The sequence below is a fragment of the Mesocricetus auratus genome, unplaced genomic scaffold (genome assembly GCF_017639785.1).
Source record: "Mesocricetus auratus isolate SY011 unplaced genomic scaffold, BCM_Maur_2.0 Super-Scaffold_100009, whole genome shotgun sequence".
In the NCBI taxonomy this organism is placed as follows: Eukaryota; Metazoa; Chordata; class Mammalia; order Rodentia; family Cricetidae; genus Mesocricetus; species Mesocricetus auratus.
The window spans coordinates 78787540-78804820 of NW_024429193.1; the positions used below are offsets into that span (position 1 = coordinate 78787540).

At 41.4% G+C, this 17281-nt stretch overlaps 1 protein-coding gene across 2 annotated transcripts in view; it reads left to right on the top strand.

The window, feature by feature from the left end:
- The window catches only part of Golim4 (golgi integral membrane protein 4), a 77498-nt gene that overhangs the window by 29986 nt on the left and 30231 nt on the right, over window positions 1–17281 (top strand). For both annotated transcript variants that reach the window (XM_040752634.1, XM_040752635.1), the window contains exons 2-5: window positions 11847–11921; window positions 13274–13323; window positions 15068–15121; window positions 16113–16263. In XM_040752634.1, coding sequence (XP_040608568.1) covers window positions 11847–11921; window positions 13274–13323; window positions 15068–15121; window positions 16113–16263 — 330 coding nt within the window. The remainder of the gene's footprint in view (window positions 1–11846; window positions 11922–13273; window positions 13324–15067; window positions 15122–16112; window positions 16264–17281) is intronic.

The window sequence follows — 17281 nt, forward strand, 5'->3', positions numbered from 1 at the left end:
GATGAGCTAATACCTGAAGATTGGCCCAAGTTCTTCTAGTGAGCACATAGTTATAATTTCTAATTATCATCTTCCTTGATTCCCCCCTTAATTAGAGGGAATTGGACATAAAATTCTCTGTATACACACTGAAATGAGCCATGAAAGTATAATTTATTGTGATTATCACTGAAGTGTGTTTTAAAGGATTTTTTTCTCCTGAATACATGGACATTCGTACGCAAATACATTTACCCTCTTAGGGACAGTTTGTCTACAAGCAGATGAAGAAATGTTTAGTAAATGATGGTTCTGTCTCTCTCTGAAGAATTCTAATTTACCTTTTGTCCATTGAAAAACAATGTAAAATAAAGGTGAAGTGTCGAGTGTGCTAATGAGCCTTTGCTTAAATTAGGCTCTGGCTGGGGTTAGACTGGCTGTGAAAATGAAAATGTAACATGGAAATGAATGTCAGCTCCTCCAGAGGGATGTTGGACTGGCAGAATCTGGAACCACTGAGCTCATTATCTTCAGAAGCCTTCCTGTTTTCACCTTCACAACTTTTTGGAGCTGTTAAAACATTACTTTGCAGAAGGAAGGGGGGCCCAAGTCCTATAGCCCTCATCATTGGCTGTAAACTGTCAGCTGAGGAGATGTGGCTGCTCCTAGGCTCGACTTGGTTTTTCTTGCTGGGACCCTGATTCTCCTCAGGACATCACTGTTTCTGAACTTCACTATTAGGTGGAAAACCAAACCACTTATCCAAGTCCTTATAATTCTGGTGTCTGCGTCTTTGCCTGCTAGGCCATGTCAAAGAATAAGAGAATGGCAGAGCAGGAGGAACCCTTAGGAGTCACTTGATAGGGCCTTCTGTTTTGTCAGTGATGTAATTTGAGGCGTTCAATACTCCAATACCCGATGCATGCAAATTATACATTAAAGCAAATCTCTGAACATCTTGGTTTCAGCGCGCCTTGCTATGCGTCATGGCTCACAAAAGCATGTCACTTGGCCTGGGAGGAGCTCTGCTTGCCCCCATGGAGAAGTGCTTCTCACGGTTCTACTCCTCTGTCTGGGCTATCTGCCTCGTGTACTTGGCTGTTTCTCAACAGCTTTAATTTTAAACTTGACACTACTGAGGGTGACATGGGAAAGCACTGTCAGTGAAAGATTGCCTCCGTTGTGTTGGGTTTTGGACATGTCACTGCGCGGGCGGGGGGTTAATTATTGATACGAGGATACACAGCCAAGTGTGGGAAATACCAGTTTCTAGGCAAGGAGTCCTGCGCTGTGCGGGTGTGTAGAACTGAGCCGAGCACAAGCAAGCAGTCCAGAATGGATGGATTTATTTTTTGTTTTTGTTGTTTTCTGTTTGTTTTGTTTTATTTTTGCTGCTGTTGACAGTAAATGTGATATAGCAGTTTGAAGTTCCTGTCTTGACCTACTCACAATAATGGAATTATAAGATGAAATAAACCCACTTATTCCAAAGGCTGCTTTTGGTAAGGGAGTTTTCCTACAGCAACAGAAATTAAATAAGGACACAATATGTAAAAGTTTTCATGAGAAGAGTAAATGCAAACATAAGTAAAAAAGAGAAACTCATTCAATATACTTTCATTGGGGCACTAATATTTGTATGCATCTATAATTTTATTATTTCTTGTCATAAAAAGAATAATGTGTTTATATACATATGTATGAATATATAAAACACAAGTATAAAGTATTAAATATATGTATATAGATATATATAGGGAGAGCACATATATAGTATTATAGAGACTCAACTTTAAGAAAGTCTTAGATTATATCAATATTATATTAATATTTAGTAGCTTTCAAGTTACTGAAAATTGTAGGTGACAAATTAAATAGAATGTCTCAGTTTGTCAGAGCCTTCAGTGTTCTGCTAACCTGGGTATTTCTTCTCCTGTTCAAATGCAAGTCATCAGGAATGTTCAAAGCCAGTTTGAGCCGAATTGTTTTATTGCTATGGCAGTTGCTACTGTAAGAACACCTCAGCGCACAATGAGACCATATAAACTTATCCCAATAGTACAGATTGATAGAGACTGGTATTTCTTAAGTAATCCCACAATGCAGTTGAAATGACCAGTACTGAAAAAAAGGTTCTGGACAGAGATGTTTGGGGCCCTAAGCAGACTGAGGAAGTGAATCCTGTTACCTCGCCAAGCCTTGGTGAACTCTAGTAAAACTCGTAACAAGCTTTCTGTTCAGACTATCTTTGGAACCCCAGCCCCTAAATAATGACAGTGAAGCTTATTATTAATTATGGCTGGCGAGAATTCTACCATTGAGCCACCAATGCTTATTATTAATTATGAAAGCCTAGGGCCGAGATTCAACCTCCTCTTCCTCTCTCTCCTGGAAATCCCGCCTATCCTCTCCTACCTAACTATCAGCCATTCAGCTCTTTGTTAAACCAATCAGAAGGTGCCTTAGGCGGAGACACATCTTCACAGTGTAAACACAGATTCTGCAGCCAAAGCTGACACAGATCTTGCATCTGTAGCACTGGAGGTTCACTCTGCATGCCAGCATGAAGGATGTACTCAGGCCTGCTCAGAGAAAGCTTTTCAGAAATCCTCCAAATCCTCAGATCATCATGGAGAATCTCCTATGATCCTCTCTAAAGCCAACCTCCTATAAAGACTATGTCTTTTCTTAAAGAAAGAAAAAGAGAACTCTTGCATTTGACCTGGAGAGGTGTCACCAAGTGATCTCAGTCATCTACACTGTAGGGCTTTTACCAGCAGTGTAGGGATTAGTGACTGGTGTGTGCCCCTTCCCTTCACCAAGGTCTTCCTGGAATCTCAGTGTAGAAGTCAATCCTATTCATAGCCCCTGTGTCCTCAATGAACCATGGAGAAGATACCCGCTTTCTGTAGTAATTTAAGAAAAGGAATGAATGGCACAGAGATTTGTGGGAGAGCTCTGTGCCTTTCATTAAACTTTATTATGTAAACTTAAACATTCTCTTTCAAAAGTTTTAGAAGACTTTTGCTTGATCGCATTGTCATCCCAGAGGAGTGAGGGTTGCATCCAAAAATAAGCCAAGATTGAATGCTATTACTGAGAATTCTAGTGAAGCTGTTGAAATAAACTTTGGATATCTACTGCCAATTTGGGCCTCCCTGTGTTTGCTTTTTCTTCTGATTAACAGGGTTTTAAGACTTCACTAGTAAACATTAGTAGCCACAAAGAATAAGCAGTAGCTGTGGGGATAGAGACAGAGCTTGGATTCTGAGACTTCTGTGCCAGGCCTTAGAGATGCAATGTGATGAGGAAATGGAACCCCAGAGTTAGAATCCTCTGTGCCGACACTCCCAGCAAAACTGAGTGTATGATGTGTTCTTCCCTCCCACATCCTTATTTCTAGTTATAAACGTTCATTCAGTAGCTAGACCCATCCTTGGATATATTTTCTTTCCTAAAAAATTATTTCTTGAAGTTCTTGTGCATTTCTGTATTGTACATTGAGAAACCATCCCATTTACTTTCATGTTATTTGGATAAACAGGTAGGTAGATGATAGATAGATAAACAGACAGAAAGACAGACAGATAGATAGACAGACAGACAGACAAGTTTATATGTATGGAGGCTTGTTTTTAAATGCATGAGACAAGGTCTCAGGAATCCAAGACTTTGAACTCACTCTGTATGGCCAAGAATGACCTTGAACTCCGGATTCTCCTGCCTCAGCTGTCTCAACTCCCAAAGAGCTCTTACTGCAGGCTAAGCACGTACTTTGCCAAATGCACCACATTCTTAGCCCCACTGGCCTTACTTTTATAGTGGGCTTCTAATCGTTCGCTCAAGTGCTTCGATTTGTTTGGCTAAATGTATTTTACATCTGTGTATCCCTGTCTTCATCAGTGGCTGTCACCCATGCTCACATACTAGATCAGGTTCCCTTCCTGCAAAGTTCGTCCTCTGAAAAGAATTCATTCCACACTAGAATTAGGACAGTGCCTCTGCAATCCCTAGGTACTGTCTCTACTGCTTCATCCCAAGCAACAGAGCTGGGAGAGGAAGACATCTGAGCTCAGGATGACCTCATTTAATGCACTTAGATATTTATGGAAGGTACCTGACAGGATCTTTTTTTTTTTTTTGAAGCCTGCAGGAACATTTTAAAAACATGGGTATTTATTCTTGGGAATGTGTCCTCACAGTTGCAAATAAAAATGCCTTTGGAAACAAAGCTTTCCACAAAAATAAAACAAAATCAATCCAGGATTGGCCAAATAGAAAACATGACTGTGCTCTTACAGGACAAATGGGGGTGACAGTTATCCTAATTTTTGTCAGGTCTTCCTGAGATTTGGGGCAAAGTTTCCACCAAGGCACCTGACCTAAATCCCCCTATGTTAGTATCAAGAGAAGATTTTTGTCCTTCAGAAACTGAGAGGACTAAACACTCAGCTTCTGTTGATATTGAGGTCACTCATGTATGTGACAAGTTTAAATCTAATTATGTTTAGAGATATAGGAACAATGACCTTTTAAGTATATTTTTCACTATTTTACTTACATAATTGCAGTAGCATGTGCCATAATTTTACAGCTATTTCCTACCAAGGTTAGTTTGTTTTTTGTAAAGATAATTTTATTTTATTTCAAGGGCATGAGTCTTTTTTTGTCTGTCTGTCCTTGATGATTTCTTTGTCTGTCACTAAAATGAAGTCTTGATGCTACAGTTTGTATAAGTAGGGAAGGTAAGATCCAAATGCCAGAGCTGAATTATATTATCTGTGTTTGAAAAAGCACTTTCATAAATTGGTATAATGATGACCTCGATGCCAACAAATTGTTTGTTTGTTTGAATGGTCATTTGGTTGGTTGGTTTTTAGTTTAATAATTTGTTGAACATATTCATTATATACAGTACTGTGTTACCTACAAGTATATATTGTGTGTTTATCATATCTTTCCATAACTCACCTATCCCCTGGCTCCCACTTATATTTGTTCCTATAGATAGATTCATTCCCACCTTTATATCATATATATATATATATATACATACATATATATATATGACTTTATGAATCAGCAACTAGAACACCATATTAAATCAATTAAGCCAGTCTCAGAAAGGTAAAATACCATATTTTCTCCTATATGTTTTTTCTAGATATTTATATAGATATGATCTAAATTTGATAAACTATAAAATTACACATTTGTCATACTTGAATTATGAAGACAGAGCATAAGGGCCTTTTGGAAAAACAATCAGTACACCTGGCGCTTCCATTGAGGATAAAACCTCCCCACATTCCTCCTGGGCACCTCACAGAGCCTACCACATAAACAGTAGACCATGACTATTATTTGCTTGCTCGTCAACTTTTTATAAATAGAAATATTTGGTAATTACCTACTTGCTGCCTGGATTGATTTCCTTTTTGAAAACTATTTTTATTAATATTTTCTTTATTTTCCATTTTAAATTTAGATAAGAAACAAGGTTGCTTCACAAGTCAGTACGAGGTCCCTCTCCCTTTCCCTCCCCTCCTCCCGTGCCCTCCCCCCATTCCCCCCCGTTATCCCCTCATTCTCCCAGGGAGGGTGAGGCCCTCCATGGGGGTGTCCATAGTCTGTCATTTCATATAGGGCAGGGCCTAGACCCTTCCCCAAGAGTTCAGGGTGAGAGTGCACCTCACATTGTTCTATGGGAGTCCAGAGACCGTGTGTATAGTTGGGATGGGTACTGATCTGCTGTCCAAGGCTCAGTAGATTCCCTAGGCCTCCTCACTGACACCCAGATTCAGGGTGTCTTGATCAGTCCCATGCTGGATTCCCAGGCTGATGCCTGGGATTCAAGAGTTAACCTTTGTCTGGTCAGCTGTTTCTGGGGGTTCAACCAGCCCAGTCTTAATCCCTTTGATCATCAGTCCTCCCTCTCTGATACTGGCTTTCTTGAGTTCAGCTCAGTACTTAACCAGCCAGTAAATGAAGTTTCTGTTTCCCAGACTCTCTGGCAATAGGATTGTAGGCTGGCACTCCCCAGATCTATGTCTAAAATCCATATATGAGAGAGTACATGCCATGTTTCTCTTTTTGTGACTGGGTTACCTCACTCAGGATGGTTTCTTCTAGTGTCATCCATTTGCCTGCGAATCTCATGATTCCATTATTTTTTTCTGCTGAATAGTACTCCATTGTGTAGATGTACCACATTTTCTCTATCCATTCTTCGGGTGAGGGACATCTAGGTTGCTTCCAAGTTCTGGCTATTACAAATAAAGCTGCTATGAACATAGTGGAACAGACATCTTTGTTATATGAATGGGCATCTTTTGGATATATGCCTAAGAGTGCAGTTGCTGGGTCTTGTGGTAGGTTTATTCCCATTTTTCTGAGGAATCTCCATACTGATTTCCAAAGTGGCTGAACCAGTTGGCACTCCCACCAGCAATGGAGGAGTGTCCCCCTTTCACCACATCCTCTCCAGCATAAATTGTCATTGGTGTTTTTGATTTTAGCCATTCTGACAGGAGTGAGATGGTATCTCAGAGTTGCTTTGATTTGCATTTCCCGGATGGCTAAGGATGTTGAGCACTTTCTCAAGTGCCTCTCAGCCATTTTAGACTCCTCTATTGAAAACTCTCTATTTAGTTCTGCAGCCCACTTCTTAATTGGGTCCTTTGCTGTTTTGGAGACTTGCTTCTTGAGTTCTTTGTAAATTTTGGAGATCAACCCTCTGTCAGATGTGGGATTAGTGAATATTTTTTCCCATTCTGTGGGCTGCCTTTTTGTCTTGCTGACTGTGTCCTTTGCCTTACAGAAGCTTCTCAGTTTCAGTAGGTCCCATTTATTAATTGTTGATCTCACTGTCTGTGCTACTGGTGTTATGTTCAGGAAGCTGTCTCCTGTACCAATTCTTTCAAGGGTACCACCCACTTTCTCTTCTAAGAGGTTCAGTGTGGCTGGATTTATGTTGAGGTCTTTGATCCATTTGGACTTAAGTTTTGTGCATGGCGATAAACATGGATCGATCCGCATTTTTCTACATGCCAGTCTCCAATTATGCCAGCACCATTTGTTGAAGATGCTTTCTTTATTCCATTGTATATTTTTAGCTTCTTTGTCAAAGATCAGATGTTCGTACGTGTGTGGGTTAATACCCGGATTTTCAATTCGATTCCATTGGTCTGCCTGTCTATTTTTGTGCCAATACCAAACTGTTTTCAGGACTATAGCTCTATAATAGAGTTTGAGGTCAGGGATAGTGATGCCTCCGGACGTTGCCTTGTTGAACAGGGTTGTTTTGGCTATCCTGGGTCTTTTGTTTTTCCATACAAAATTGATTATTGTTCTTTCAAGGTCTGTGAAGAATTGTGCTGGGATTTTAATGGGGATAGCATTGAAACTATTTTTATTATTTTTGATAACTTTATACATATGCTTTGATCATGTTCGTCCTCACTTCTGCACGTAACTCCCCTCAGATCCGTCCTAAACTTATCTTTCTTTTCTTTTTTACATTACCAACCAACTTGAGTTTATGCTACCCATATATTCATAGGCACAGGACTGTCCCCTTGACTGTACCTGATCTACCCAGCGCTGCAGACTTAAAGAAAACTCACTGTCCCTTCCTTAGAAGCCACCAACTGTTCACAGCTCCTCAGTAGTGAGCACTCATCAGCCCCTTTCCCACTCTGTGCTAGAATGTTGATGACGGTCTCAGCTGAGCTCAGTGGTCCAGTGAGATAATCGGAACTACCTACAGGAGCATGGATGAAAGGTATCACTGATGAGCATGGGCAATCAAAGGGCAGTTGTATCAGCCAACAGCCTATGCTCACACGCATTACCTCACAAAAGCTGTGGTCCACCCTGCATGATAATAATGAAATGAAAGTCTAGATTACAAAGCAAGCAGGAAAGGTGGTAATGGAAGATATGGGTGTTAGTTTCCTGCCACCAGAACAAACACCTGAGACAATTAACTTATCTAGAATAAAGGTTTGTTTTGGCTGGAAGTCTTGAACGTTTCAGTCTGTAATGCTTGGCCCTGATGTTTGGCAATAGAAATCACGGTCACAGGATACTCCAGTGACCAAGGAACCCCCTCCTCTAGGCCTACCCTGCAGATGGTTCCGCTTCCTTCATGCAGACTGGGCCTTTAGCACAGGGATCTTGGAACACACTCAAAATTCAAGCTAAAGCAGAACACACTCGAATGCACTGAAAGGAAAATGCTTGACATATCAGGGTAGGGGTCGTTTGAAAGAGGAACCAGGAGAACAGACCTTACCAAGTGCTTTAGTGGTTCCTTCTCCCTCTCCTGGGAGCCGGAAGAAAGATCCGGTGTGAGGACCACATGGTAGCAGTTATGGCCTCTGTTCCTTTATTGTCTGATGCGGATTTACTAAGATTTTCTATACTCACCCTCAAATTGGGATGAATTAAATGACTAAAGCAAGAAGAAAATATAACAGAAAAATGCATCTATAATGCCATTTCATATGGAATCACTGTCTTCTGCTCCATAGAGAAAGACTCTGCGGTTGGCCTCCACCCCATTACAGTGAGTTAGTACTACAGGTCAAAGTGGTTCTCATAGACTATCGTCACTGGGCTGGGGAGAGAGCTTGGTTGGTGAGGTGCCTGCTGCACAAACATGACAGCTTATGTTCAGTCCCCAGCACACACAGAAAGAGCCAGGGGCAGTGCAGCACATCTGTAATCTGACACTGGGGCATCCCGCGTGTTCATTTGACCAGCCAGACCAGGTCCTACCTCAAGAAACAAGACGGAGAGCTATCAAGGGAGACGGCTGATGTCTCTCTTTTCCCTACATGCTCGTGTGCACTCAAACACATAGAAAAGTGTATAAAACACACACTCAACACAGATTATCACAAATGCCCGATTTTAGTCCTAAAATTACCCAGAAGCCTTTAAAACATTCTGTTCCGAGATCTGTGTGTACTGTTTTGAATTTATTCACCCAATTCTTTCTTGTTACCTGGCTGTCTTTTCTATAGCCACAGGTTTTGAACTAACAAATTTATCCTTTTAAAATGTGATCACTGACTAACCTTAATTATTCCACCAGTTGAACTGCGTGACTCTTAACCAAGTTTTGGAAAAGTAGGTTATACTATAGTAAGATCTGAAGGGGTTGGGGGTGGGGTAGGAATAAAAAAAACCATGGGCTATTGTTAGTTCTGCCAAAGAAGCGTTTTCTCTTCCTTGGTTTAAGAAGGTAAGACATCCAGGAGTGCTTTCTGAAGGATTTTTTAACTGTTGCATTCTTTGAAAATTTTTGAATATTTATCTATTTTCTGTGTCGGAGTATTTTGTGTGTATGTGCATCTGTGGACCATAGGCCTCTGAACCTAAGGTGGTCAAAGAGACCTCCTGATCCCTGGAACTGGAGTTACTGATGGCTGTCAACCATCATGAGGGTGCTGGTGACCAAACCTGGGTCCTCTGTAAGAGCAACAGGAGCTCTTAACCCCTGAGCCAGCTCTCCCACCCTGGCAGGAGGGGCTCCTCAATTGTGAGTTGGAGCATTTTAGTCTGAACTGAGAATAGCCTTCCACCCAGAGCCAATGTCCACTGCATTTCTTTTGTGACTTGTAGATGAAAGACAGTGTTTAAATGCCAAATGGCTACGGAAGCTCGCATGTTGATTTAAACTCCTAAAAAGTTTTCCTTTCCTTTCCTTTTTTTTAAGTGGAAGTGAGCCCTCTTTCCATTCTATGCTGCATGGAAAATATTACACCATCCTTCAACAAACCTGGGAGGAGATGAGTATTGCAGAGTTTTATTTATTTTTTTATTTTTCGTGAGTTCTTACCTTTCACATCTTATTCCTGTGCATCAGATTAAAGAGCCCCCCACTAGCCTTGGCTTGAAGCTGTGAAAATATCCATTATATGTCATTGTGTAGCTTTAGTTCATCTTGACTGATGCCCTTGACTTCAGAATATAAATAGAAAAATAGAGACAGGTGACAAGGATTGATTAGCAATCTTTCTTCTAACAGAAACAATAAAGCCACTAGATAAATCACTGGCTCAAAATCTTAAACATACACGAGGAAAGAAAAAGTGTGTGTGTGTGTGTGTTTATAAGTATGTATGTGTATAATAGTGATTGCATTTTTTAAAAGGACTCTATCTGGTCTATCTTTACTGCCAATGAATTTTTATGGAAAAATACGCTTCCAGATTCTAATGAACTGAAAATGCTTTCTTGCCATCTCTTCCAGGGAATTTTTCAGGCAAAAAAGAAATAAGCCAATGTCATTGCCAATGGATAAACAATATGCATATCATAATTACTACTGCAGCGTTTACCTTTTCCCTGCCTTTCTGGTCCCAGAAACCACTCAGGGTGGGGCTTTTAGTATAAATCGAGGCCACAGAGGAAGGAGAGCAGCAGCATCGGTCACTGGGAACAGGAAGCCGTGACTGAGAACGGGCCGAGGAACAAGCAGTCCCGTAAGCAGCAAGGGGTCATGGCAGGAGAAAGCGGAGGGGAGTTGCTGGGATGCTGACAACTTTGGCAGCTGCTGTTTGTGTGCGGCCAGTTCTTGTGTTGTATATCGACAGCCGTTGACCAAAATGATGGAATTGTGTATAGCCAGGGAGTGCTGGGGTCTCATCAAAGAATGGAGTAACTGAATTGGCTTAGCTCGATGGAGAATGAGATCATAGTTGACATAACACTGGACAAACAGGAGTTGGAAGATGCATTTGAAGTTGAGTTTATCCTCTTCTCAGCCCTCACTGCCTGTCCAAACCACTCTGCAGGTGAGGCTTCTGTTCCCAGATAGAGTCCTAGACACATTTGGTGGTTTCTCAGGCTCCTCTGTGAATTCAAACAAAATAAAACGCCCCTGAAATTTTCAATAGCTTATAACTACTACACACGTGGCATTGGTTTGTTGGTTGTTATGTCTGACTAGTCTATTGTAATACGTATTTCATTCCTTCCGAGGTGAAGTGTCTCTCACTTGCAGCTTCTGCTTCCTACAGATATGAATCCACCAGTGTAGCAAGAGCTGTGGTGAGCATTGTCCCCTCCACAAGGCTGTCTTCTTCCACACTCTCATAGTTCCTCTGACTTCTTCATAGTGTATGAATGAGCAGAGAGCAGAGAAGGCAGGAGGACCTTCCAGGATGGACATCGATTTGCTCTCAGGGATAGTGAACCCGACTCTTTCTTTGTGGGCACTACCATAGGGTCTTTGGGGAGACTCTCCATCCCCTTTTCATTGTGTTTCTTTCACGTGTTGGCTCCAATGGGAAGGACGAGGATGATTCTCCTCTTGGTGGAATCGTGGTGGTGCGCTGACGTCCGTAGCACTTGCTTTGGCTTGAGATGCAGGGCACACTGACTTTGCAGATAAGGGATACCCAGGGGAAATGCTCTTCATGTGCAGATAAGGGATGCCCAGAGGAAAGTGATAGCAAGGGATGCGTATGAGGGCGCAACTGTTGTGTGGACTGTGACTGAAGTCTTGCAAGTGACACAGTTGCCTGGGAAGCCATGTGGCGGGCCTCCTAGAGAGACATAATGACATTGTTAAGAGGCAGCAGAGGAAAAAAATGCTGGCTCACTGACATATCACCGTTTGCTAGGGAGTCCTCCAGAACTGCGTCCAATGGCATGTGTATTTATTGTGTATATTACTTGCACAGAATCTGGAAGTTTGAATACATCTACCTGTTTATTCTTTACTCCAGATGTGAAGCTTTATACAGTTACCCTAATTGAGTGTGGGCCCTATACTCGTTCATGTGTGTAAAATTGCTGTTAATTTCATTCTGGACCTTTCAGTTGTCTGACAAATTTAACTCTTTCTCTTCCAGTTGTGTATGAACACAGGTCAAGATTAGAGAAGTCTTTGCAAAAAGAAAGGCTTGAACACAAGAAAGCAAAGGAAGGTAAGACAATGTTAGCTTGTGCCCTCTGGCTTTCCCCACCCTTATTTGATGCAACATGGACATGACCTATGATGCTTTTTGGTTTTGTTCTTTTTCTTCTAAGTTGTTTTTCAATCAACCTGAAGCCAACGCCGTAGGTTGGTAGAAAAAAAGCTGTTAATCAATGTGTTAGGCATGGTGCAGATATTTTACATAGGCTCAGTGACGGGGAAGTAGCCCTTTCGTCTCCTTTGGGAGTTCAAGTCAGATAGTAAGTGGAAGATGTGTGAGCTTTATCATCTCAAAGATCTTTACTTCCTTCAGTCCCATAGGGAACCCTCTGCATTAGAGGCTCAAGAGGGGATTTAGGAGCTTTCATTCTGTTTCTGCAGCCTTCATGAAGGTCATACATTGGCATACAACTTCCCTTCTATATGACATTGGTATATTTCTAACGCATCAAACCTCTGCCCACAGTTGGGGTTTGAGAAAACATGTGTTGTTCAGAACATAACATTTTTCATACACTCCATCTTACATCTGTAACATAGTGAGTTGACCCACTACCTGGACTCTTTTGAATGAAGCAGATATTATTATTTCATGAAAAATTTTACTGACATAGTTGTTCAGTCAGAAATTAAGTAACACTGGCATTGCTGTTGAATTTTATCATACCTTTTAAAAGAAAGCATACAGTCCAGTATCTAGCTCCTGAAAGTTGTCTGCATTCTTATTTTTTACTTATTCATTTATTCACGTTTTGTGACCAATCTGGAAATTTAAGCTCTTGGCTCTCTTTGTGGAATAGAAGGACAGGGGCAGTGGTGGGTCCTGGATACCCTGCAACACTCTCCTGACTCTTGGGTTGAACAGAATTCTGAGAAATGCTTTGAGACTTATCTTTGCCCTGTCTTCCACTGCAGAGTGATTTTATAGAGCCATCTAGTGGATAATAAAGTTTTCAGAGCATTGAAGATGGCTAAGATGGCTTGATTGTCTGTCTTTTCAATTCCTGATGGAATGTAGTGTGCCCTCTAGTGGGTAACGATAAATCACCGTTGTCTCCAAATGCAGCTCCCGCCTTAGTTTCAAAGGCTGTTTTTCACAGAGATACTGTAATGTGCTCTCCGGCACTTGATTAAAACATGAACTCTGGTGATGCCGGTTTCGCAGATAGAAGGCAAAGTGGAAGACGGCATGCTTTGTCATCTGTTTGCCAAAAGCTTTGAGGGGGAAAGCGAAATACATACATTGATTTCAACTGAAAACATTTGTGCAAGTCTGAGTAAAGCATAACTTTTTTCCTGAGATGTTTAAAGATTTTAAAATGAATTAACTTACTACTTTTTCTGCATTTTCATCCTTTCTAGATTTCCTTGTTTACAAGTTAGAAGCACAAGAAACGCTAAACAAAGGAAGGGTAAGGCTTTGCTCTGTTTGGGCTTTCCGTTTCTTTTCATGAACCTTGAGAGAGACAAAAATATTAGTGAAAAATGTTATTCTGTCGATCACTAGCATTGTAGGTTGGACATACGTTTTTGTTAAAAAAAACAAGAGGAAAACTTTAAGCATTGTTCATTTTAGACTTACTTCTTCTTGCATCTTGACACACTGATGGTGATTAGTGAGAAACTGAGGTGACCTCACTGTGTCATATGAAGTAAAGGCCTTGTTTGGTTGCTTGGTTTGCTTCTGGAGTTTGGAGACAGGTTTTCTTATCCCCAAGAGGCCTCAGAATCACTGTGTAACTGAGTGTGGCTTTGAACTCCTGAGCCTCTACTTCTTTGGTGCTGGGATCACAGGAATGTGCTACTGTGGCCAGCAGGGAGGGTCATTTCTATGACATGCAAAGACTTCCATTTGCCTTTACAAAATACTATCAAACAGGAGACCTGCCTTAGAGTTGACGTTTGCCAGTATCTGAAGAATGAATTATGGACACAGCAAATGACGTTGGCATTTAAAAATATTTTAATGTTAAAATTCACTGGAGAGAAGCCAGTTTTTCTCTTATACTAGAAAAAAATGTATGCGTGTTAGCTGAATAAAACATTAGTGTTTAGGGATTTCAAAACTGAGAAAGTCAGTCCTGGGAGAGGCTTTCAGCTTTCAACCCTTATTTAGAAGCCCCAACCAAACCTGTGTGCAAACGACTGTATATTTTGTAATGCAATTTCCTTACAAACAAGAAAGAAAGAAAGAAAGAAAGAAAGAAAGAAAGAAAGAAAGAAAGAAAGAAAGAAAGAAAAGGTCAGCGGATGAGATGATAGAGCAAAACTGTAGCTTATTTTAGGAGCTGTGAAAAGAAAACACAGGTGTGCACCTGTGTGGTGACAGAGCACCGCAGGGTTGTGCTGTACAGAGATGAATGAGCCTAGGGGATGAAGGCAGACAGGACACTCCAGGTGTCTTCAGTGTGCTGACGGTTGGAGCTGGGAGGCCTGTGTGGACATCTGCTCCCTTAGACTGAGGGATGATCCTGAACATGGACGCTCAAGCTCCATTCCTGTGCGGCTGTGCACAGGACTCACTCCGGCTCCAGTCTCTCGCCCTGATGGTGAAATGAAGATTATGTGAATGCACACTGAAGTTGAGGGAAGAACCGTCTTTGTCCTCCTAAGGCATGCTGAGTTTGCGAGGCCTGCTGTCAATTGGTGTACGCCCCACCGTCCTGCCTTCCCGGGTGCTAAACTCTGTGTTAGCCGGACACAGTGACTTTCAGAAGTTCAGTGTGTGTGGGCCTCCAGGCTTGTTTAGATTATGAGAAAGAGAGCCAAACTTTTTCTGAGTCCTATCAACTCATCGTGTTAGGAATCCCTTCTTGTCTGTCTTTGCATTAGTAAAATCTAACAAACCCAGGAGAAAATTGAATCCTCGTTTCTGCTGTTAAATAAAGAAATAGGAGTTCTTAGGGGGTGACCCAGTGGTAAAGTGATTGTCTAGTATGTGCGAGGCCCTGAGTACAATCTCGATACAATGTTAAATAAAAAATAAATACATAAATAAATAAAGGAGATGGCTCTAAAGATATACTGTCTCTGTCAAGGAACTTATGTTACCTTACAAAGCAAAACTGAAAATCTTTGATTAAGCAAGTGAAGCTGTCTTCGACAAAAGACCCAGATGAGCTATCTTTTGTTGATTTGATTTTCTTTTATTTACAGCAAGATTCCAATAGCAGATACAGTGCATTGAATGTCCAGCATCAGATGCTGAAAGTAAGTAACCTAAACTGTCCTATATGAACAAAGAAAGGAGAAGGAACTATTTGAACTAATTAACCATCTTTAATGTAACAAAAGCGAAGGAAGTTGACTTCATATAGTCATAGTTGGTTAAAAATTGTCTCTAGTTTTAGGGCCTCAAGATGATTTTTACCTTTATGCAAAAAAGAGGCTACTGTATTGCCCATTTTCTTATGTAATAATTGGGCTCTCTGGTTACCTACTTTTTAAATGTTGTTCTCTTTGGTATCTTTCGAGTTCTTTGTTTGCTTGGTCTCTCATGGTGGTTTTTCTCTTATCTTATAAGACTGGAGTGTGTACAACTCCAGAGCTTCCTCTGTTTTGCTGACGTTTAGGAGATGTAGTTTTGTCTACTACAAGAACACACTTTATTAATTAAGTATCTTCCTTCCTGGGGCCTTAGACCTTTTCTTGCCATTATTTCTTTGGCATTGCTGTCACTAGTATTTATAGTGAACTAGGTAGCACAAGCCATCTTGAAATGATTGAAAGCATGGTGGTGGATATGTACAAATACTATGCCATTCAGAGTCTTAAGCAGATTTGGGTAGCTTAGCTTCAAGTTGCCCTGAATCCTCCCATGAATACTATGGAGCCTTGATCTTGCTTGTTCAATAGAAAACATACTCAAAGTGGCTAGGGTTAAGTTTCCTGTTACCTTTACCTTGTTTCTACCGTAATTTAAATCCAGGGAATACCCTCACGTCTCCTCCCGCTCCCACACATACCCCTTCCCACCTCTTATGCTTCTTACTCTTATTGACGCTCAAAATGACGGGGAGATTCGTGTTTTCCCGTGGTCTCCCTGAAATGTGAAGGAAGTGAAAGGAACAAGCAGGACCCAGCCTTAGCTGCGCTCACTCCTTCATTGATTCTCTGCTGAGAGACAGAGCGGCCGTGCAGCCAAGGAGCAGACTCTGTGTGCCCTAGAGAGCATGCCCTTACTCAAGTGTTCACCTTGCAGAGTCAGCATGAGGAGCTGAAGAAACAGCACAGTGACTTGGAAGAGGAGCATCGCAAGCAAGGGGAAGACTTCAGCAGAACATTCAATGACCACAAACAGAGATACCTACAGCTCCAGCAAGAAAAGGAACAAGAACTGTCTAAGCTGAAAGGTATTTGATAGAGCCCACGCCGAAGCTGGGCCGCCTTAAGGTCCCTGCATTCTGTAGTACAGTTAACTTTAGTAGTCAGCCTCTCCTATTCATAATCCATTGGTTTTGTTTTATTGCTTTAGTTTTTGTTTTATTTATACGGGGTTTTCCTGCATGTCTGTATGTACACCATGGTGTGCCTCATGTCTCTGGAGGCCCTTAGGGGGCATTAGATCCCTCAGAAGTGGAGTTACAGATGTGCTTAGAATTGAACCAGGATCCTCTGGAAGAGCAGTAAGTGTCCTCAAACTCTGAAGCATCTCTCCATCCTCTTTCTCACTGTTTCTGAAGCAAGATTCATATATAGTAAAATTTTAGTAGCCCATATAGAAGAAATCAGAGCTACAGAAGATAGGAAAACACGTACATGTGATTCTGATTTCTAAGGTATATCAGCCTCAGAACTTTGCACCCAGGACAAAAGTGGAAAGGCAGGAAGCCTTAGGGAGCTTGTCACACACAGGCACACACATACGTGCACTCCAGTTAGGAGAGCTAGAAATCGAAACACCACACTTATAGAATCAACTTTTGGAAGAAGTTTCTCAAAAGGATCTGAAAGAAAGTATAGAAACAACCCTTGACACTGTGATGGACACTTTTCTCTGTACCCATGTCTGATTGGGATAACTGCGTTACCGCAATGACTGCTGTTAATTGTCCCCTGGAAACGAGCTGAAATCACCTAAGAAGAATAGGTTGCACGTGAGTGTGCCTGTGATGTTTTTTCTTACTTGGGTTAGCTGAGAGGGGATGGCTCAACCTGAGTGTGGACAGCATCATTTCATGGGTTAAGTCCTGGACTGAATGAAAATGATCAAGGGAGCTGAGTATAGTTCTCCCTCCCTCTCTACTTCCTCTCTACTTGACTATGGATACAATGTGACCGGATATCCCAAGTTCCTGCCTCTGAATTCCCTCAGGGGTGGGCCATAGCCTGGCTCTATGAAGTAAAGGAAACCTTTTCTCCCCCTGCTTT